Source organism: Pipistrellus hanaki, assembly GCF_964339955.1.
Source record: "Pipistrellus hanaki genome assembly, chromosome: 16".
Classification (NCBI taxonomy): Eukaryota; Metazoa; Chordata; class Mammalia; order Chiroptera; family Vespertilionidae; genus Pipistrellus; species Pipistrellus hanaki.
In genome coordinates, this window is record NC_140518.1 from 38,182,751 (window position 1) to 38,204,512 (window position 21,762).

The following is a 21,762-nucleotide window of genomic DNA, read 5'->3' on the forward strand; positions in this document are numbered from 1 at the left end:
GCGTGCTAGAACGTGTCAGTGTGTGTGTGTGTGTGGGTGTGGGTGTGGGTGTGGGAGGCAGTGTACCTTTGTGTGTATGTGCACACGTGTGTGTGCCTACTTGTTTGAGGTTCTGAGGTACGGTGTGGTTAGCCAGCTGGGCACCTCTGGTATGTATGTGTAAGATGTCTCCTGTGTGAGTGAGGTGTCTCCGGGGTACATGAGTGTGCAGCGGTGTGTCTCCGGTCTGAAAAGGCGTGTGTCTGAGTGTGCTAGGGGCCAGGGCGCTGTGCCACCTGGAGAGTGAGCAGGGGACATGCCTGCAGTCTGTGGTGGAGTCTCAGGTGTGAGGGGCAGGGGCCTCGGTCTCAGCTTGGGGAGCAATCTCGTCTGCCCCTGATGTGTCCCTCCCTCCAGCCCCGAGGGTGTGTGATGGGGAGGGTGGAGCCGGGTCCATAGCCCTGGGGTCCGGTGGGTGTCCCAGGTGCCCTGGGCTGAGTCTGGAGGAGAGTGCTCCATCCCGGCTTCTCCGCAGACATGCTCCCGGAGGCGGGCTCGCCCTGGCTGCTGCGGCTGCTGCGGGACCTGCAGCTGGCCCAGTTCTACAGGCCCATCCTGGAGGAGCTGAACGTCACACGGCCCGAGCACTTCGACTTCGTGAGGCCTCAGGACCTGGACGCCATTGGCATGGGCCGGCCTGGTGAGGCCCCGGCCCCAGGCCCTCTCTCTCCCCCCAAACTGCCCTTTGCTACCACCCCACCAGCCCTCTTCTTACCTTTACATTCCTGGCATAATCCCCCCCCCCCATACTACCAGCCCTTTAATTCCGGTCTCCCCCAGCCCAGCGCAGACTGGCTGAAGCTTTAAAGAGGCACCGTTTGGGGCACAAGCCTAAGAACTGGGTCTACAAGGTGTGTGTTTCGGGGTGGGGGTGAGAGGTTGAGGGGCCAGCCTGGGGGGTGGGCTGTGCTGAGTGGCAGGGGTCTGCAGGCTTCCGCACACCGGATTTCCCTCCCCCGTTTCAGATCCTTGGGGGGCTTGCCCCTGAGCAGAAGGAGACGACCCCCCCACCTTCAGACAGCCCCCCGTCCCTCCCGGAGCCGGAGGGGGGCCTCAAGTGTCTGATCCCCGACGGCGCTGTGTGCAGAGGGGAGCTGCTGGGCTCCGGCTGCTTCGGGGTGGTGCACCGCGGGCTGTGGACGCTGCCCAGCGGTCAGAGCGTGAGTATCGGGGAGCCTCCTGCCCCTGGTCCCTGGGCCAGCTGCCCCCCGCCCTGCTGCCCCTCGTCCTGCTGCCCCTCCGCCCTGCTGCCCCTCCGCCCTGTTGCCCCCCGCCCTGCCTCCCACCCCCCCCCGCCCTGCTGCCCCCGCCCTGCTGCCCCCCGCCCTGCTGCCCCCCCCCCCCCTGCCTGCTGCCCCTCCACTCCGCCGCCCTCGCTCTGGCCCTGGTGTAGCTCTCCCTGTGGGGCCTGACGGTGCCTCTCCCCGCGCCCCCAGGTCCCGGTGGCGGTCAAGTCCCTCCGGGTGGCGGCCGAGGGCTCCGCGGGCTCGGGGCTGAGGGACTTCCTCCGGGAGGTGTCGGTCATGATGAGCCTGGAGCACCCGCATTTGCTGCGGCTGCACGGGCTGGTGCTGGGCCAGCCCCTGCAGATGGTGAGCGACCTGGCGGGCTCCCGGGACGCCGGGCGGAGGGAGAGGGAGGGCGGGTGACTAGGGCCCCTGGGGCGGGCCTCCGTGGGGTGGACCTCCGAGGGGCCTCCGTGGGCTGGGTCTCCGGGGTGGGGCCTCCGTGGGGCGGGCCTCCGTGGGCTGGCCCTCCGTGGGGTGGACCTCCGTGGAGCCTCCGTGGGCTGGGCCCCGCTCACCGGCGCCCCCCGCAGGTGATGGAGCTGGCGCCGCTGGGCTCCCTGCACGCCCGCCTCACGGCGCCGGCGCCCGCGGCCCCGCTGCCCGTGGCGCTGCTCTGCCTGTTCCTGCGGCAGCTGGCGGCGGCCATGGCGTACCTGGGCGCCCGCGGGCTGGTGCACCGCGACCTCGCCACGCGCAACCTGCTGCTGACCGCCCCGCGCACCATCAAGGTGGCCGACTTCGGGCTGGTGCGGCCGCTGGGCGGCGCCCGGGGCCGCTACGTGATGGGCGGGCCGCGCCCCATCCCCTACGCCTGGTGAGTGTGTGTGTGTGTGTGTGGGGGGGCACCCCATCCCCTACGCCTGGTGAGTGTGTGTGTGTGGGCACCCCATCCCCTACGCCTGGTGAGTGTGTGTGTGTGTTGGGGGGCGCCCCATCCCCTACGCCTGGTGAGTGTGTGTGTGGGGGGCACCCCATCCCCTACGCCTGGTGAGTGCGGGGCGCCCGCAGGAGGGTGTTCGGGGGCTGGTCCTGAGGGTGAGGATCTGGAGGGCAGTAACGGAGGGACTGGACCCAGAGGAGTCCGTGGGTCTGGAAGGATTTGGGAGCCCGGGTTGGGGGGGGGGGGTGCTCAGTGGGAGGGGGAAACCCCAGGGGCACACAGCCAGCCCCCTTCAGCTCCCCCTCCGCAGGTGCGCCCCGGAGAGCCTGCGCCAGGGGGCCTTCTCTCCCGCCTCGGACGTGTGGATGTTCGGGGTGACACTGTGGGAGATGTTCTCCGGGGGCAAGGAGCCCTGGGCCTGGGTCCCGCCCTACCTCATCCTGCAGCGGCTGGAGAAGGAGCAAGCGCGGCTGCCCAGGCCTCCTCTCTGCTCCCGGGCCCTCTACGCCCTCGCTCTGCGCTGCTGGGCCCTCCACCCTGCTGACCGGCCCAGCTTCTCCGCCCTGGAGGGGCTGATCCAAGAGGTGGGCACCCTCACACCCCCAGACCTCTCTTCCCTCTCTTCTTTCTCCCAGGGTTCCCTGCACAAGACTAACCACACTGACTCCTGGGCTGGGGGCTGGGACCCCCGTTTGCTCTGAACAGAGCAGTCCGTGCCTGCAGGGTGCTGAGACCCTGGGGAGCAGCTTGGAGCTGCGTAGAGGAAGGCTGAAGGGCTGAGGGCTGAAGGGGGCACAGAGCAGAGAGCTGCAGGCTGCCCTGGGCGTTGGCAGAGGAAGGCTCAGTGTGGAAGGGGAAGGCTGTGGAGGGGCTCAGGGCTGCCCCGCGGGAGGATCCGTGAGGCTGATAAACACCAGAGCTGGCCTCAGAGCACTTGATCTGCCTAGCAGGGGTCTTCAAACTACGGCCCGCGGGCCACATGCGGCCCGCAGAGGAGTCTGATCCTGCCCGCCAGGTTTTTTGGGCAGTGAGCGCAGCCGAGGTGTTACAGTAGGAATTAGTAGTTCATATAGTCCGGCCCTCCAGCTCTCTGAGGGACCGTGATCTGGCCCCCACTTTAAAAAGTTTGAGGACCCCTGGCCTAAGGTACTGGCCTGAGTGCCTCACATGTATTCTTTTTTTTTTTTTTTTAATATATTTTATTGATTTTACACAGAGAGGAATTGAGAGGGACAGAGAGTTAGAAACGTCGATGAGAGAGAAACATCGACCAGCCGCCTCCTGCACACCCCCCACTGGGGATGTGCCCGCAACCAAGGTACATGCCCTTGACCGGAATCGAACCCGGGACCTTTCAGTCCGCAGGCCGATGCTCTATCCACTGAGCCAAACCGGTCCCGGCCTCACATGTATTCTTACACATGTTCACTCATTTAATCCTCACAAAAACCCGGCAAGATCATTGTTATCTTGATTTTGCAGATGGGGCAACTCAGGCACTATCAGTTTAGGTGACTTGCCTGAAGGCACACGCAAGCCCTGACCGGTTTGGCTCAGTGGATAGAGCGTTGGCCTGTAAACTGAAGGGTTCCAGGTTCGATTCCGGTCAAGGGCATGTACCTTGGTTGCGGGCACATCCCAGGTGTGTGTGTGTGTGTGTGTGTGTGTGTGTGTGTGCAGGAGGCAGCTGATCCATGTTTCTCTCTCATCGATGTTTCTAACTCTCTATTTTTCTCCCTTCCTCTCTGTAAAAATCAATAATATATATATATATTTTTTAAATAAAATAAAATAAAAGCACACATAAGTGGAGGAGTTGGCATCTGAACCAGTCTCTCTGACTTCAGAGCTATTCCCTAATTGACTATACTATTTCAGGTGTTCTTTTGAAAACATTTTTGAAATAATTTTTCAACTACAGTTGACATACAGTATTACATTCATTTCAGCTGTACAGTGATTAGACATTATATAACTTACTAAGTGATCATCCCGATAAATTTTGTACCCATCTGATCCTACACATAATCATTAGAATATTATTGACTATATTCCCTACTTTACATCCCCATGACTATTCTGTTGCTATCAATGAGAGATTTATGTGAGAACAGAACATCAGTTGGCTGCCTCCTGCATGCCCCCTACTGGGAATTGAGCCTGAACACCAAACTCTTGCATGTGCCCTGGCCAGGAATCGAACCAGAAACCTTTCAGTGCACAGAAAGATGCCAAACAACTGAGCCACACCAGCCAGGGCTGTTTCTGTTCTGCTTGGCTCTTTATTTTGTTTTTAGATTCGATTGTTGATAGATATGTATTTAATGCCATTTTACTGTTCGTATTTTTAATCTTTTTTTTTTCTTCTTTTCTTCTTCTCCCTTTAACATTTCATCTAATACTGGCTTGGTGGTGATGAACTCCTTTAGTTTTTCCTTGTCTGGGAAGCTCTTTATCTGCCCTTCTATTCTAAATGTAGCTTTGCTGAATAATCTTGGTTATAGGTCCTTATTTTTCATTACTTTAAATATTTCTTGCTAATCCCTCTGGCCTGTAAAGTTTCTTTTAAGAAATCAGCTGACAGTCTTATGGGAGCTCCCATGTAGGTAACTAACTGCTTTTCTCTCTCTTTTTAGAGATAGAAATCTCTCTCTTTTTAAAAAAATATTTTTTATTGATTTCAGAGAAGGAGAGAGAGATAGAAACATCAATGATGAAAATCATTTATCAGCTGCCTCCTGCATGCCCCACAATGGGATCAAGCCCACAACCTGGGCATGTGCTCTTGACCAGAATCAAACCTGGGACCCTTCAGTCCGCAGGCTGACACTCTATCCACTGAGCCAAATCAGCGAGGGCCTCATGTCCTTCTGTGATGCTGTTGAAGTTCTAAGTTCATCTACTCTTCCCCTAAGTTCACTGAGCATCCTTATAACCACTGCTTTGAACTCTGCTTCTAGGAAGATTGCTTGTCTCCATTTTGCTTAGTTCTTTTTCTGGAGTTTTGTTCTGTTCTTTCATTTGGGATGTGTTTCTTTGTCTCCTCGTGTTGTCAGCCTCCCTGTGTTGGTTTCTGTGTATTAGGCAGAGCTGCTTTGTGTCCCAGTCTTGGTAGAAAGCCTAATGTAGTACATGTTCTGTAGGGTCAGAGGCACAGGCTCCCCATTCACCCAACCTCGGCACTCCAGTTGTGTCCACCCCTTCCTGTGGGCTGTGTACACCCTCCTGTTGTAGTTGAGCCCTGATTGCTGTTGGAGGGATTTACCCAGGCCAGTAGGCTGCAAGGGCTGCCTGCAACCAGCATGGAGGATCAGCTGTGCAGGGCCCATCCCACAAAGTAGGACTTCCGTCAGCAAGGCCCAGGTGGCTGCTGAGTTCGCTGCTTAAGTGAGTTGCTTGTGGGCCTGAAGCTGTTCACTGGGTGTGCTGGCTCTGGAGCCTCCTGAAGCTGCAGGCAAAGATCAGCGGCCACCTGTGTTCTGCTCAGGTCGCCTGGCATGAGCTACAAAGCAATCTGCACATGACCACTACTTATGCTCAGCTTGGAAGTATCCAGGAGAGGCCAAGCTGCAAGCCATACAGCTGCCACTAGTATGGGGCCTGGGGCCACTTAGAAAGAGGGATGGGGCGTGCCAAAGCTAGATGCTGCTTGTTTGAGAGATTCTGGGAATGTCTGAAGCATGAGCCAAGACAGGTGATTCACATGGAAAGGCCATTGGAAAGTACTTGGGTGGGCCTGAACGTTGGTGGGGCAAGGTCTCAGGGAATCACCAGGGCAAACAGTGACAGCCAGGGTAGTGGAAACTTGGATGTGGCGCCCTCCTGCAGGCTCTGTGGGGGAAGGACTCAGAAAAGGAATATGGCTTCTGCCAGCACTTCTGTCTGAGAGAAAGCTGCCCCTCCGGCTCTTGCCCTGATCCCAGACACTTCTGTCCCTCCCCGTATGTCCCTGGTGCCTTTTGGGCGCCTGCCCCAGGGCTGGAACTCAGAGGGAGTGAATCCAAGTAGGTGTGCTTGAGCCCTTTAAGAGGAACTGCCTGGGACTCCATAAGCCCCCCATCTCACTCAGCCACAGTCCCCACTGGTTTTCACAGCCACAGCTGTGGAGACTTCTCTTCCCAGTACTACCAGCCTGGAGTGGGGGACCAGGAGTGGGACTGGGACCCCTCACTACTCAGGGGAGGACCTCTGCAGCCAAGATATCCCTCCCAATTTTTATCTGCCATCTGAGGTGTTAGACTTATTATTCATATCCACTCCTCCTACCGTGTTTCCCCGAAAATAAGACATCCTCCGAAAATAAGACCTAGCACATGGAAAGATAAGACATCCCCTGAAAATAAGACCTAGTGCAACTTTGGGAGAAAAAATTAATACAAGACACTGTCTTATTTTCGGGGAAACAGGGCACTAGTCTCAATGTGGCTGCTTCTTTATATCCTTAGTTGTAGGACGTCCAGTCAGCTAGATTTCAGGCAGTTCTGAATGATGGTTGTTACGTAGCTTAGTTGTATTTTTCACGTGGTTGTGGAAGGATGTGTGTCACATTTACCTACGCTGCCATCTTGACTGGAAGTGTATACTGTTACAGGAATTACTCTAAGGGTACTAGGAAGTTGTGAAAGCACTCTGAGCAGGGAAGGAACAAGACTTTACGCACTGTATCGCTCCGGCTTGGTGCAGGAATGGGTTAGAGGGATGACACTGGAGGCGGGAAGCCCAGGTTGGAGAGAATAGCTGTGAAGCAGAAGAGAGATGGAGAGGTCTGGATGAGGGTTAAGACACCGGAGCTGGAAAGAAACGGAAACTTTCCAGAGGTGCTTGGCGGTGGATGTGACGGGCCTGGGTGTGGAGTAAAAGCGGAATGCAGGACGACGCCCTCTTGGCCTCCCTAGGGAGAGACAGACCCCCTTCTGTGGCTCCCTGACCCCTGGGCTGTGTCCAGCGTGGCATGGAATCCAGGCCTGCCTCCTCCGTGGCTACAATCGGGGGACAGGGAGGGCCAGGCCCATCCTGGGCCCAGAACAGGACACAGCTGGGACGGGTTTGACGGTGGGTGTGTAAACCAAGAGGAGTCTTTCTTCCCTGCTCCATGGCACCCTCTGCTGCTTCCCCAGGCCTGGCCCCCCGAGGGGCGGTGTGTGAGGGAGGTCACAGAGCCGGGTGCCCTGAGGATGGAGTCTGGAGATCTCATCACTGTCATCGAGGGCAGGTGAGTGCCTCATGTTTCCTCCCTCCCAACATGCCCGGCCCTGCTTCCTTTCCTGCTTTCCCCCAGCTCCTCCAGCCCTCATCCTCCGCCTCACTCCCTGACGCCCCGCCGTCCGGCCGCCGGCTGGAGCATGCCCACAGAGCCTTAGTGTTGGGGAGAAAAAGGCTTCCCTCCCCCGGGCGGACGCAGCTCCGTGGCACGCGGCCTGTGAGGGACGCCCCCGTGTTTCCCCCTCTTTCCACAGCCCCGGCTCCGCCTCCTGGAAGGGCCAGAATGGCCGCACGTTGAAAGTGGGCACGTTCCCAGCCTCGGCCGTGACGCTGGCTGACCCAAAGGGCGCGCCGGCCCCCTGCCCCGCCCACCGGGGCTCCCCTGCGTGGGGAGAGCAGAGACGGGGAAGCGCAGAAGGGTGAGGACCTGAGAGCCCGGGGACAGAGCTGGGCTGGGGCACCAACCACGCTCAGCAGCTGCTCTGCGAGGGGAGCGTGGGGAGGGGCGGGAGGGCTGGGAGGCTGGCCGTGCCTTCCGGGAGAAGCTTCCACTCTGAGTCTCAGTCAGAAAGGGAGCCCCGGGATCCTTTGGGGGAGACACTGATGTCGGGTGGGGCTGGGTGGAAGGCGAACTGGATTCCTCCCCGGCAGGGCCAGAGCCAAGGCGAAGCCTCGGGAGCCGCCTCCAGCTCAGGGGCCCAGAAGGAACGTGCCCCTGCAGAGGATGAAGGGTGAGTGTGGGGGAAGGGCGGGGCCCAGGGCCTCTGAGACCAGGAGCAACCCTCAGTTCTGCCCCCTGCTCTGAATCCATGCCTTCCGGATATGATTTCCCCACACGTGACTCCTTCCTTCCACCACTTCCTTCTGCCTGTGGGCTCGCAGCTGTCCTTTAAGACCGGCCCTGTCCGTGGCACAGCACCCCGCCTGCGGCGCCTGCCCTCCCAGCTGTGGGTACTTAGCTGCCCAGGCCTGGGTGTGCGTCTTACGGTCCCGGACCCCGGCGGACAGCACAGGCAGACAGAGTGGGAAGGAGGCAGGGCCCTGCATCGAGGCTTCCTCTCAAGATGTCTTTTCTCACCGCGCAGGCATTTCCAAGAGTCTGGAATCTGTTCTGTCTCTGGGCCCCTGCCCCAGAGGGGGTGGTTTGAGCCCCCCTGAACTTCGAAAAGCCAGAGATGTCCCCCAGGGGCCCCCCAGCCTGCCACCCCGCCCTCCCAACCAGCCACCCCGGGAGCGGCCTTCCTGGCCCAAAAGAGAACGAGAACCCCTGCACAGTCACCCCCTGGGCACCCCTGGAGACAGCAGGGCCGCTGTGCTCCCCGGAGGCCTCTTGCCCGACCCCGACTTGCAGAAGAGGGCGCTGGAGGTGAGGTCTCCCTGGCGCGGCCTGGAGTCCAGAAGGGGCTGCAGGCTGGGCTCAGAGCCTAAGGGAGGCTTTCTGCCCTAAGGTGCAGCTCAGCGTCCATGGAGTCACCCACCAGGAGTGCCAGGCGGCCCTGAGGGCCACGGGAGGAGACGTGGTCTCTGCCATCCAGAACCTTAAGGTAAGGGCAGCCCTCCTCTCTGCCCCCGCCGCCCTGCCCCTGCCCCTGACACTCAGCCGCCCCTCCCGCGCCCACAGGTAGACCAGCTGTTCCACCTGAGCAGCCGGTCCAGGGCCGACTGCCGGCACATCCTGGAGCGTTACCAGTGGGACCTCTCGGCGGCCAGTCGCTACGTCCTGGCTCGGCCCTGAGCTCGGCTCCTTCGGACATGGACACCAGAGGCACCGAGAGCGGGCCGTGTGGGGCCGCAGAGCCGAGCTAGCCCTGAAGAGAGCCGGCCAGAAGAGAGCCGGCCCGGCAGGCCCAGGTCCAGGGTCGGCGCTGACATGCGTCTCCTCCTGCCCGGCCTCGAGGCCTCAGAGGGCTCAAGCCCCCGAGGCTGGGCCATGGAAGGATGTAGCCCACCTGCCGACCACATTTCCCACCAGGAGGAGGAGGAGGAGGAGGAGGAGGAACAGAGCTGCTGTGCACCATTCCCACAGGAAGCTTGTCCTTGCTGCGGAGGACAAGGGCCACCCCGCACCCTGCGAACAGCGTCCTGAGGGGCCTTCACACCGAGCCCCTGGGCACAGTGTCCTGAGCGGCCTTCACACTGAGCCCCTGGGAGCAGCGTCCTGAGTGGCCTTCACACTGAGCCCCTAGGCACAGCGTCCTGAGTGGCCTTCACACTGAGCCCCTGGGAGCAGCGTCCTGAGTGGCCTTCACACTGAGCCCCTGGGAGCAGCGTCCTGAGTGGCCTTCACACTGAGCCCCTAGGCACAGCGTCCTGAGTGGCCTTCACACTGAGCCCCTGGGAGCAGTGTCCCGGGTGACGGGAGCAGCCACACTGACTTGGGGTGCGTGGCCCAGACTGCCTGGGCCTGGACCTGGGCCGGGGCCGTCATGGGTGATGAGAGTTGCTGCCTTGGATGCAAGGACACTTGATCCCGGCAGCATGGATTATGAGACGAGACGGGCCAGCCCCGCCCGGCCCAGCTGTCACATTCCCCTTTGTTCCGTCCGCCCTCTCCCATTACACGTATCTTCCAATGTCCAAAACATTACAAAGTTTATATGAATATAACATACAAATGCAGCCTCCTTTGTAGGAACAGGGCAGGGGGGGTGGTTCAGTAAGGCACACGGAGCTGCAGAAGCACCAGCGGTGGGGAGGGCGGGGGGCGGGGAGATTGGCGCTGGGGCCATGGCCCTAGAGCCGTTGCCGGGGAAACAGGGACCTCCTCTGAGTGCCATGTTCTGAGGCCGGACGGATTGGCCGAGCTGAGGCAGAGGGGGCGGCCACATCCGCCATCTTTGGTGCTGCTTACCCTTTCCCACCCCCGCTCTGCTGCGAGACCCCAGAGCAGAGGCCTGGAGGGGTGAGAGGAAGGGAGCAGGGCAGTGTGAAAGCCGATACGCCTGGCGCTGAGGGACGGCGGAGACAGCGGTGAGAGGTAGCGGGGAAGGGCTCTCGTACATACCCTCCTGCGGGGGCCACAGCGAAGGAGGCCGGGGGAGCGGGGCAGGGAGGGGCACCATGGCCCCAGCCTCTCAGGCACCCGTCTGTCCTCTGCAGCGCACCTGGAGGAAAGGGGCTGCCTCCGAGGAGGGGCCGGGCTGGGCCCGGCCAGGTGAGCATCTGGAGTTCTGGCTGAGGAGATGGTCCTCACCCTGAGATGCCGTCTAACTGGTGATGGCAGAGGGCCCAGGGCCTCCTCGCTTCTCGTAGAACATGTAGTCCTGAGGGGAGGGTTCCGTCAGCAGGAGACGCTGTCCCAACCCAGGTCTAACCTGCACCCCGCCCCCACGGAGTCTGTCCCTAGCCCTTCGCCAGCAGGAGGCAGGAGGTGCAGGCCTCCGGTGGGAAAAGGAGGGATAAAGGAGGGACCGCCACTCACAATGAGGAACGTGGCTCCCAGCAGCACCGCCTTCACCCTCACGTCCAGGTCCAGCGGGAACTGCAGGCCGAAGTCGTCTGCGTCGGTGAGGGCCTCCTGGAGCAGCCCGCCCCACTGCTTGCTGATGCGGCCCACGCTGCGGGACTCATCCGGGGTCTTCACCTGTCAGGAGCAGAGAGGCGAGGAGGACAGACCCAGCTAGGGTGGATGCAGCCGCTCGCCTGTCTCTTCCTCCCACGGGCACCCGTGTGGACTGTGCGGCTCCACACTCAGTGAACCCCTAACAGCCTTGAGTTTCCATGTGACTTCTGGGGAAACTGAGTCACCATAAGTCACCCTGGGGATAGCCAAAATCAGGATTCAGACATGGCTCTGTTTCTCTCTCTCTCTTTTTTTAAAAATATATTTTATTGATTTTTGTACAGAGAGGAAGGGAGAGAGATAGAGAGTTAGAAACATCAGTGAGAGAGAGTCATCGATCAGCTGCCTCTTGCACACCCCCTACTGGGGATACGCCCACAACCAAGGTACATGCCCTTGACTGGAATCGAACCCGGGGCTCTTCAGTCCCCAAGCCGACGCTCTATCCATTGAGCCAAAGTGGTTCCAGCGGCTCTGTTTCTCTTGAAGGACCATACATGTCCATGGAACACCAGTGTGAGAGAAACGGAAGCATAACAGAATCCAGTCTCCTCAGTGTGTGGCTGGTTGGTGGTTTGTTTTTATTACCAAAGTCCCTGCCACCCACGTTTGGCGCCGTTTGTGCCCTACACAGAGTAGCTTGGCCAAGAGGGCAAGGAGGCTGCGAAAATTCTGGCTGCACCCTATCGGCCAACCAGGCTCCTAGCACCGTGGTCAGCAAACGGCGGCTCGCGAGCCACATGCGGCTCTTTGGCCCCTTGAGTGTGGCTCTTCCACAAAATACCACGGCCTGGGAGAGTCTATTCTGAAGAAGTAGTGTTAGAAAAAGTTTAAGTTTAAAAAATGTGGCTCTCCGAAGAAATTTCCATCATTGTAATGTTGATATTTGGCTCTGTTGACTAATGAGTTTGCCGGCCACTCGCCTAGAAGACTGTGTCTGCCCAAAGGGTTGCCTTTGCAAAGTAGGGAGGGCCCTGTGCAGCACTGCATTCGAGCCTCAGCCAGAGGGCTCCAAGCCCATCTACTGGGGGAGAGGGTGGCCTCTGAGGACCATGCTTTCCACCGGACCCTCTGGGCCCAGCAGCAGCAGGTCCTGCTGATGTAGGTGGTAACTCACAGCGATGCTGGTCCTTTTCCTATGCTCATTCTCTATGCCCATAGTGACTAGAACTATCGTCATGTCCTTCTACGCCCTTCCCATCCCCTTCCCTCTCCATCCCACCCCCTGGGGCACTTCCTGATGATCAGTCCCAGGCTGGGCAGGTTCTCTCCCAGCCAACTGTGTGTCCCAACATCAATGATGAGAGAGTCATTGATTGGCTGCCTCCTGCATAACCCCACTGGGGATCGATCCCACAACCCGGGCATGTGCCCTTGGCCGGAATCGAACCTGGGACCCTTCAGCCCACAGGCAGATGCTCTATCCACTGAGCCAAACCGGGTAGGGCATCAGTGTTTCTTTTTTTCATTCTCTCTCCCTCCCTCTTCCCCCTCTCTAACAATCAATTAAAAAACTTAAATAAAAAAAAAATATCAAGGGTCTGTAAAGTGTCTTTGTCTCCTACAAGCAAAGGTGCTTTCCAGCCTCACACGGAAACTGTCTCCACTTGGGTTCACCAGGCTCCCGGTGGGCGGTAGGAGTGATGGTGAGAAGGATCTCACCTGAACTCCAGGCTGGAGAGGCCACTGGGCTTCTAGATTGGCAAGGCAAGCCACAGGGTGTTAAAAAGTTGACTTAGGCCGAAACCGGTGTGGCTCAGTGGATAGAGCGTCGGTCTGCGGACTGAAAGGTCCCAGGTTCGATTCCGATCAAGGGCATGTACCTTGGTTGCGGGCACATCCCCAGTAGGAGGTGTGCAGGAGGCAGCTGATAGATGATTCTCTCTCATGGATGTTTCTAACTCTCTATCCCTCTCTCTTCCTCTCTGTAAAAAATCAATAAAAATATACTTTTTAAAAAGTTGAGTTAGTGCTTGCTCCAGGGTCTGAGCTCACAAACCCATGCAGACAGCCCCATGGGCCCTTCTCCCTTCTAAACCCAGCCTGGCCGCAGACTGTCCCCTTCTCCATATGGCTGCAGGTGACGCTCAGCACTGGCCCTCAAGGTGAACCCCACTTGGTCATGCTTTTATAGGACCAGGGAGCCGTCCCATTTCCAAACGGAGGAACACTGGAAATGGGGTGGGAGTCACAGTGAGTTTGGCTCGATGAGCCCCATGTCTGGACTTTAGTGTTGGCCATCCTGCCTCGTGGAAGCTGCCATCTTGGTTTAGGAGGGTTTATAATCTCCCCTGATTCCTGATACCTCAAAGTTGGTGTCTGTGCCGCAGCTACAGGTCCAGCAGGGCCCCACCACTCGCAGGATCGTATGGCGATCGGCATCTTGGATGGAGAACTTGGGGAGGAAGGGGTGCCAGGTCTGCAGCACGTGGCCGATGGTGGTGCCCGGTGGCGACTGCACTTCCATCTGGAGTGGGAGGCAGGCAGGGTTACCTTGGCCCAAGCCCTCGCCACACCAGCTCTGTCCCGGTCTCCCCTCACCAGACCTCCCATCCCCTTTGCCCGCCCGCCTGTCACCCCCTCAGCAGACCTCCAGGCCCACCTGTTCCCTCCAGCCTCGCGCTGGTGATGCTCCATCCCTGACCCTCCTGGCCGCTACCCCACCCTCTCCCGGAGCCACCCCTCCGCGCCCACCTCCTGGCCCCTACCCGCCCTCTCCGGACCCGTCCTCCTTGCCCACCTCCTGGAGGCCGCACGGGCAGCAGCCGCAGCCGCAGTGCAGCGGGCGGAGCAGGCGCAGCACCTCCCGGTCGCCGGGGTCCACCAGCCGCACGCGGAGGGGGCGGCGGGCGCCGCAGCACAGCCGCGCACAGCAGTGGCTCTCCTCGGCCGCCTGCCCCAGCGGCTGCCCGGCCCCGGAGCGCAGCTCGTACCGGTTCCTGGTCTCCCAGCCCAGCAGCGCTGCAGGGGGACACGGAGCTCAGGCACCCGCGCTGCCAGGAGCCCGCGCCCTGCCCGTCCCGAGCCCCCCCTCCCCGCGCGCCCCGCACTCACTCTCCACGCGGCCCGCGCGCTGGTGGACCAGGACCTGGTCAATCTGCAAAGAGACGGGCCGCCCCCTCAGCACAGCCCGGCGCCCGGCCCTCCCTGCGGCTCCTCCCCCCATCCCACCCACTCACCGGCACCAGGAACTCCAGGCCAGCAGGCACCCCGGGCAGCGGCAGGAGCGGGGCGGCGGGCCCGGCGGCAGGACCCGGGCCGCCGGGCGAGGGGAAGACAGCGAAGCCCGGGGCGGGCGCGGGGGCGGGCGCCGGGCCCGGCCCGGGATGCTGCACCTGCTCCGGGTACCCGGCGGCCACAGGGTAGGGAGGAGGGGGCGAGGGGGCGTAGCCTGTGGGGGGGATGTATCCTGTGGATGGGTGGGTGGGGGAAACAGGGGTCGATGAGAGAGACTCGTGACCTCATCCTCTTGCCCCTTAACCCTTTGGTGGGGGGGGGGGGGGGGCCTCGAGGCTGCGGGGAAACGTGGTGAGAAGAGACTGGAGAGGATGGGGTGGGGGAGCAGGGCGGCGGCTCCGGGAGGAAGGGAGGGGCCCCACCCAGCCAGTCGGAGCACATTCCCGGAGGGTGCGTCCGACAGACACCCAGCTCCCAGTGGGGGTTCGCGGGGAGGAATAACGGAGACCCTCGCCCTGGGCCCACCTACCTGCCATGGGAGAGGGATGAGGGCTGTCGCTATACCGGAAGCTTGGCTCTCGGAGTGGAGGCAAGCCCGGGGAGAGCCTGACAGACACACAGACAGACACAAAGACGCACGGGCACACGCGGAGGCGGCTGCGCCAGGCGCCCGCCCAGGGTCTGTCGGGCGGCGCCTCTGACTCGGGGAGAAACCGAAAGTGTCAGCGGGCGGGGCAGGGTACCTGGGACCCCGGGTTCCCTCCGGGGTGTGCAGAACCGCCCCCTCCCTTTGTTCTCCCATTCTCCGCGGAGGCGGCTGTGGGCGGACGGCAGGGCGGGCGGACCCGCGATCGGACCGACGGCCCGACCTCGAGGGCGGCTTCCTGACCCCTCTGCATCCCCCGCTCACCTGAAGCCCCTAAAAGAGTCGGGGTGCCCAACGCTCCGAGGCTCCGAGAGCTCGCGGAGGCGGGCCCGGAGCCTGGCCCCGCCCCCGCCCCCGGCCCCGCCCCCGCCTGGGAGCCGCGCCTGCGCAGAGAGGACGCGGCTCTCCGGCGGCGGACCCGGGACCGAGGGCTCCTCCGAGTGGTGGGCGTCCCGCCTCTTCCGTCTGCCCGCGGCGGCCGCGGAGGAAGTCCTCCCGGGGAGGGAAGCGGCGGAGTCCTCCCGCTCCCCCCCCCCCGGGGTGCGGACTGAGGCTCAGCGCCCCTCCGCGGAGAGCGAGGACGGCCGGCACCGCTCGGACCCCGGGCTCCTGCTCCTAGGTGGTACGGGCCTCGCTGCGCAGCGGGATGCCCTTCACACCATCACTGCTTAGCTCCTGGTTCCCTTCCTCCCTGCCCGAGCTCACCGCGTTCTCTCATTCCTGACGCCGCAGTGACCCACGGTGACCCACACAGATGCCTTGCGATGCAGGCACTTGCTAAGGTCGTGCCCGGCCACGCGGGTGACAGGCTGCCCAATGGTGTCACCAGTGAGTGTGCAGGAGGTTAAGTTGGGGGAGACCAGACGAGGCAGTGCAGTCGGTAGAAAAGGCTCCCCCAAAAGAAGGGACTGGACCTCGGTCCCAGGTGTGAGGGGGAGAGGGCGTGCGCACAAGGCCCGTGGGAGCTGGGAACCTACTGAGAGATTTGACCACATTTAATTAAGAAAAAGTTATGGTCAAAACTTTGTTTTATTAAAACTGCAATGTGGAAAACAATGGGCGCCCAGGCTGGGTGGCTGGCAGCAGTCTGGGGGAGAGGGTGCTGTGGTGGTGCAGAGTGGACAGTATGGAACTTGTCTGAGGATGCGCTGGGGGGTGAAGAGTCCAGGGTAACCTCAGGCGCCTGGTGACGGGGCAGATGAAGGAGAAACTCATCAATATGAACATGGCAGCTGATTTTGGGGGCTCCTTTGCTGGTGTGTCCATGTTCTTCTGGGCTGTTCACCTGCTCCCACAGCTTCAGACAAGGGCTTGACTGCCCTCCACCAAAATGCACAGGCATACAGAAATTCAACTCTTCAACAAAGATTCCGTGCGCACCTACTGTATGCCAGACAGCATTTAAGGTGATAGGAATATTTACCAGATAAAAACAATTAACAAAACAAATATTCCTGATCCCCTGGGGTTCACATTCTAGTGAAGAAGAGACAGATAATGTAAATAAATACATCAGAAGTGACAAGTGCTATGAAGAAAAATAGAGCAGAATAAGGAGAATAGAGAGTGGTGGGCAGTGGTTGCAATTTAATTTTTAAAAATTTTTTTGTTGATTTCAGAGAAGAAATGAGAGAGAAAGATAGAAACATCAATGAGAGAGAATCATTGTTAGGCTGCCTCCTGCACACACACACACACACACACACACACACACCCCGCCCAATGGATTCCCACAACCCAGGCAAGTACCCTGACCTGGAATACAGCAGGTGACCTCCTGCTTTATGGATCAACACTCAGCCACTGAGCCACACCAGCTGGGCATGGGGTTGCAATTTTAAGGAGGGCAGACTAGAAGGTGATCATTGAGCAAATACCTAAAGGAAGTCAACGATTGAGCCATGCAGACTTCTACGTGAAGAGTGTTTCACGCATAGGCAACAGGCAAGGGTCTCGAGGCAGAAGTGTGCCTTCATTGATCAATGAACGAAAAGAAGGCTAGTGTAGCTGGGACAGGGTGAATGGGAGGGAGGAATAGAATGCATGAGAGGGAGGTAGGAGGCCAGATCACATATGGCCTTGTAGGCTATTGGATTACACTCTGAGATGGGAAGTGTTGGAGGGTTTGGACAGAGACAAGACATGAGCCTCACATACTGAAATAATGATCCTCAACTTCTGGCCACAGATTAGAAGCAGTTGGGGTGCTTTAAAAATACCTCTGCCTGGACCCTGCTAGCAGTTCTCTTAGGGTTGCCCAAGACCATTGGAAAACACAAATATTTACATTACGATTCATAACAGTAACAAAATTACAGTGATGAAGTAGCAATGAAAATAATTTTATGGTTGGGGGTCACCACAACATGAGGAGCTGTATTAAAGGGTGGAGGCATTAGGAAGGTTGAGAACCACTGCTTTAGAGGGAGAGAGGGAGGGAGAGAGAAACATCAATTTGAGAGACACATAGTTTCCTCCTGAAAGCACTCCATCTGGGCCCAGGATCGAAGTTACAACCCAGGTACATGCCTTGAACCAGGAATTGAACCCTTGACCCTTTGGTGCACGGGGCAATGTTCTAACCACTTAGAACACGGGCCAGGACCATAAGAACTTTTTGAGAATTCTTCAGCAGGCTTTAATGTGTAGCCAAGGCTGAGGACTACTGTTAGAAGGATTTCTCTTTCTTTCTCTCTGCTTTGTCCAATGTAGGCTGTAGATAATCAAGGACAGAACGAAGTTCTTGCATAAAACTAGGTGAGATTTAAAAGATACATGTTTTTATTGATTTTAAATATTTTTAATATATATATTTATTAATTTCAGAGAAGAAAGGAGAGGGAGAGATAGAAACATCAATGATGAGAATCACTGATCAGTTGCCTCCTGCACACCCCCTACTGGGGATCAAGCCTACAACCCGGGCATGTGCCCTTGACCAGAATCAAACCCAGGACCCTTCAGTCCAAAGGCCAATGCTCTATCTACTGAGACAAACTGGCTAGAGCTGTTTTTATTGATTTGAAAGAGAGGGGAAGGGAGACGGAGAGATAGGAACATCAATCAGCTGCTTCCTGCATGCCCCTCACTGGGGACTGAGCTGGCAACCTGGGCATGTGCCTTGACAGGAAATCAAACTGGCGACCTCTTGGTGCATGGGTCAAAGCTCAACCACCAAACCACACTAGCCAGGCAAACGAGGGGAGATTTAATGGTGGCATGAGTGGTAGCAGTGGGAAATGGTCAGATTCTAGTTATGTATTCAAGCCAACAGGATTTGATGATGGCTTGGACATAGGATGTGAGGAAAAGGGAAGTCAACGTTGACTCAAGCTTGGCCAGGAGGCTCCTCAGTGTGAGCTCCACACATACTCTGAATTGCCTTTTCCTGCTGCCCACTCATCCTGAGATCCAGGTGCTCCTGTTCTCCCTCTTGTTTGGTCACCAGTATGATCTTGTCCCTTTTTTCTGGGGAAAACCCAGCAGGTGGACAGAGGTCCCACCAATCTCCATGCACCAAGAGGTCGCCAGCCCACCTGTTCCTACTTGTAACACTGAACACATTGTATCAAATGTTTGAAGGGTCTGTCTTCACTGTTTCTTGGTGTGTACATGAAGGAAAGAATTTAGCGCTGGGTACTGAACAGAAGAGAGTTTGAATCACGGCTTACCCAGGTCCTCGCTGTGTGATACAGAACAAGTTCCTGTACCTCTCTTAGTTTCACTTTCCATCAGGACTGAGATACAATGTATAGTAACAATAAGGACAAATGAACAAGCAGGCCTTATTCATATTGGTTCCCCAAGAGCCCAGCCTACTGGGAGGACAAAGCTAAGGTATTAGAGATCGCATTACATGGAGGGTGGCCATTCCAGACACCGAGTTCTCCTCCCCCTGCAAGTTCCCTAGGTTCCAGACATTGCCTGAGATGAAGATAGAAATGCACCAAGAGCACTAAACTAAGAGGTAGGTGCCTGAGGATCCAGTGCTGGCTCTGCCAGCGGCATTGTGGGTCACTCTGGGGCCTATTTTACTTATCTTTCTTTCTTTTTCTTTTTTTAAATATATTTTTTATTGATTTTGCACAGAGAGGAAGGGATAGAGATAAAGAGCTAGAAACATCGATGAGAGAGAGTCTCTTGCACACCCCCTACTGGGGATATGCCCGCAACCAAGGTACATGCCCTTGACCGGAATCGCACCCAGTCCCCAAGCCGACACTCTATCCATTGAGCCAAACCGGTTTCGGCTATTTTACTTATCTTTCAATGAAGAATTATTGTGATCCTCTAATACACCTCACATCATGTCTCCTCCCTGGATACAAATGCTTCAGTGGCTTCCCATTGTACTCAGAAAACAGTCCAACCTCTCAGCATAGTCACCCCACCATTTGGCCAGCGCTACCCGCATCCTTCACTACTGACCCTTGTATGATCCTCAAGCCAGTCACCAGGAATTCTTTCAGGTCGCAATTGCTCCCTCTTGCTTTAGGGCTGCCTGGTTTGGAACACACCCTTCTCTCCTATCACCCAGCTCCTTTAAGACTCCACAGAGCACTCTACTACACTGCAGCTGCCACAGGAGGCTGGAGCCCAGTAGGAACTAGGGTGGGACACAGGGATTCTGGGTTTAAAGTTATGCAGATCCTAATGAAAGGCTGAATGAGGTTATCTAAGCATCCTTCATGAGAGGAACCGTCTGTACTTTTTTGAATGCACACCTTCAGAAAAATTAGGTATGCACCTCCAATATACTATACAGATATGCACTTTACAAAACATACACATATAGACATTTAAAAAAATGAAATTATATTGAGAAACCCCCCCCCAAGAAAATGAAATTAAAATATGTATGCATAGTAGTTCTAATTTTTTTTCTTCCCATTAAAATTTGGAAACCATTGATTTAAACTGCATAGGGGAGAAGCTGACAAAGTAGCCACAGAGAGAGAAAAGCCCAGAGTGGTGTCATAGAAGCAATATGATGTGTTTCAAGGACAGTGTGGCCAATTGTGTCAGATGCTGCAGGGAGGCTGAGAAAAATGAGATAGAAAATCATCCATTAGATCTGGCAACCAGGAGGTCATAGTGAGTTATGGGACCCTTCTGAGAGCATTTATGGGATGGAAGCCTGACCAGAGTGGGTTGCGGAGTAAATCTGAATCCAGGCTTCTCTCCTGAGCTCTCCAACTACCTGCGTGACGCCTCCAGCTGGAAGGAACATGTCCAAACTGACCTGCGGATTTGCCTCCCCCTAATCTGCAACCTCTTTCGGTTTCCTCGTCGGAGTAATAGCACCTCCATCAAGGTGTACAAGGCAGAAGCCTCCCTCATCCATCCCTTCTGCTCAATCCATCAGCAAGTCCTAGCAGCAGCATCTTAAACATATATTCTGAACTGGATCCTTTTCGCCCTAAGCCACGCCATCACCTCACACCTGGACCTCTTCAGTGGCTTCCTGACTGGTCTCCCTGTGGCCAACCCCCGACTGGTTCTCCAGATCTTGTAAACATACCCGATCCTAGCACTCTCCTTAAAAAAACCTTTCAATGACTTATTGTTGCACCACAAAGAAGTTCTGAGTGTCTGCCTGCCACATGTAGTGTTCTCCAACTCACCCAATGTTCTCCTGCCTCAGACTTCCATCTAAAAGGATAGCTCCCCTTAACCCACTCTTCCTCTGCCTCCCTCTTCTTTTCCTTCAAGCACAGCACAACTCACAGTGATAGGTTTGTTCAGTTAAGGTCTGTTTCCACTACCAAATGGAAGACTCCATGAGGGAAAGTTCGCACCCGTCTGTTCACAGTTGAATTTCCGTATGTCTGACACATGACCAATACTTGATGAGCACTGGCTTAATAAATACTGGCCCCCTAAACATCCCCCAGTTCGCCACACGCTGGGGTGCTACTCCGCCTGCCTCGCCACGTTTCCCCATTCCTTTTCTCAGAAACGTGGCCCACACTGAAGTGTCCTTTAGTCCCATACTCCTCTGCTCCCTACCGCTGTCTTTGTTTACTGTTCCTTTCACTCAGCAGAGCTCTTTCAAGGATCATCTCAAGCACTGTGAAGCTTTCCCCTTTTTATTTTTGTTAATCCTCATCCAAGGATATTTTCCCCATTGGTTTTTAGTGAGTGGAAGAGAGACACCTTGATTGGTTGCCTGCCACACACACCCCTCGCCAGGGTTGGGGAATCAAGCCTGCGACTGAGATGCATGCCCTTGACCAGAACTGAACGCAGGACCCTTCAGTCCACGGGCTGATGCTATATACACTGAGCCAAATCGGCTAGGGCTTGTGAAGCATTTTCTACCCCCTAACACGTAATGTCCTGTCCCTTCTTTGAACCCCAAAGTATAAGTGTAAGTACAGTAGCCCCCCTCATCCAAGGGGGATATGTTCTAAGACCTCCAGTGTGTGCCTGAAACCACAGGTAGTGCTGAACCCTATACACACACTGTGTCTTCCTGTATAGGCTCAATGCTCTCTGGTATGACAGGTTGCCATCTACAACAGAACACACTTACTGTTCATGTCTCCCACACACAAATTTAATGCCTTCTCCAACTTAACTAAGCATTTACCATGCACTGTGGCTGCAACTTTTGCACTTTGAGCTGCAACAGCAAAATCAGCATGAATTTCTTCCTCTTTCATAATTTTATAGATACATGTCCTTACTACAGATCTTAGCAACCTAAGCATGTCTTTATTTCCATAAGTCAAGCACTTTCACTTAAAAGAAGCACTCTACAGCTTCTCTTGGCATATCTCAATGGCCAGCATCACTACTCTTGTGCTTTGGGGCCATTACTGAGTAATATGAGGATTACCCGAACATAAACACAGCAAGTCCATTACAGTCGATCTGGTAACTAAGACAGCTACTAAGGGACTAATCGGCTGGTAGTTGGACAAAGGGATGATTCACATCATGGTGAGACAGAGAGGATGGCATG

The 21,762-nt window shown here is 56.8% G+C and overlaps 2 protein-coding genes across 4 annotated transcripts; one reads left to right on the plus strand and one right to left on the minus strand.

Moving 5' to 3' along the window:
• The first annotated feature begins 478 nt into the window (after positions 1-478).
• On the plus strand, positions 479-9,483 carry TNK1 (tyrosine kinase non receptor 1). Of its 2 annotated transcripts, none has more exons than XM_084863843.1 (12): positions 479-679; positions 820-890; positions 1,005-1,199; positions 1,476-1,631; positions 1,859-2,142; positions 2,519-2,792; positions 7,326-7,420; positions 7,665-7,829; positions 8,062-8,141; positions 8,496-8,776; positions 8,859-8,954; positions 9,032-9,483. In XM_084863843.1, exons 1-12 carry the CDS (start codon positions 517-519, stop codon positions 9,143-9,145), a joined length of 1,974 nt encoding a protein of 657 aa, XP_084719969.1. In that variant the 5' UTR covers positions 479-516; the 3' UTR covers positions 9,146-9,483. The 2 variants fall into 2 exon arrangements, with proteins under 2 accessions (XP_084719969.1, XP_084719970.1); XM_084863844.1 differs by having other exon boundaries at positions 8,865-8,954.
• Positions 9,484-9,985: 502 nt separating this feature from the next.
• Positions 9,986-15,238, minus strand: PLSCR3 (phospholipid scramblase 3). Of its 2 annotated transcripts, none has more exons than XM_084863866.1 (8): positions 15,060-15,238; positions 14,679-14,846; positions 14,152-14,381; positions 14,027-14,069; positions 13,713-13,933; positions 13,278-13,439; positions 10,832-10,993; positions 9,986-10,673 (listed from the first exon to the last, which is right to left on the minus strand). In XM_084863866.1, exons 2-8 carry the CDS (start codon positions 14,683-14,685, stop codon positions 10,617-10,619), a joined length of 882 nt encoding a protein of 293 aa, XP_084719992.1. In that variant the 5' UTR covers positions 14,686-14,846; positions 15,060-15,238; the 3' UTR covers positions 9,986-10,616. The 2 variants fall into 2 exon arrangements, with proteins under 2 accessions (XP_084719992.1, XP_084719991.1); XM_084863865.1 differs by having other exon boundaries at positions 14,679-14,850; positions 15,060-15,157.
• Between the last annotated feature and the right edge of the window lie 6,524 nt (positions 15,239-21,762).

Excerpts from the sequence above, each read along its gene's own strand:
- TNK1 (XM_084863843.1), top strand. The coding sequence starts at position 517 with ATGCTCCCGGAGGCGGGCTCGCCCTGGCTGCTGCGGCTGCTGCGGGAC. Across the intron at positions 2,143-2,518 it reads CGCCCCATCCCCTACGCCTG|GTGCGCCCCGGAGAGCCTGC; the intron begins GTGAGTGTGTGT and ends CCCCCTCCGCAG. Across the intron at positions 2,793-7,325 it reads TGGAGGGGCTGATCCAAGAG|GCCTGGCCCCCCGAGGGGCG; the intron begins GTGGGCACCCTC and ends CTGCTTCCCCAG.
- PLSCR3 (XM_084863866.1), bottom strand. Across the intron at positions 14,070-14,151 it reads GCCTGGAGTTCCTGGTGCCG|ATTGACCAGGTCCTGGTCCA; the intron begins GTGAGTGGGTGG and ends GTCTCTTTGCAG. Across the intron at positions 13,440-13,712 it reads GCCCGTGCGGCCTCCAGGAG|ATGGAAGTGCAGTCGCCACC; the intron begins GTGGGCAAGGAG and ends CTCCCACTCCAG.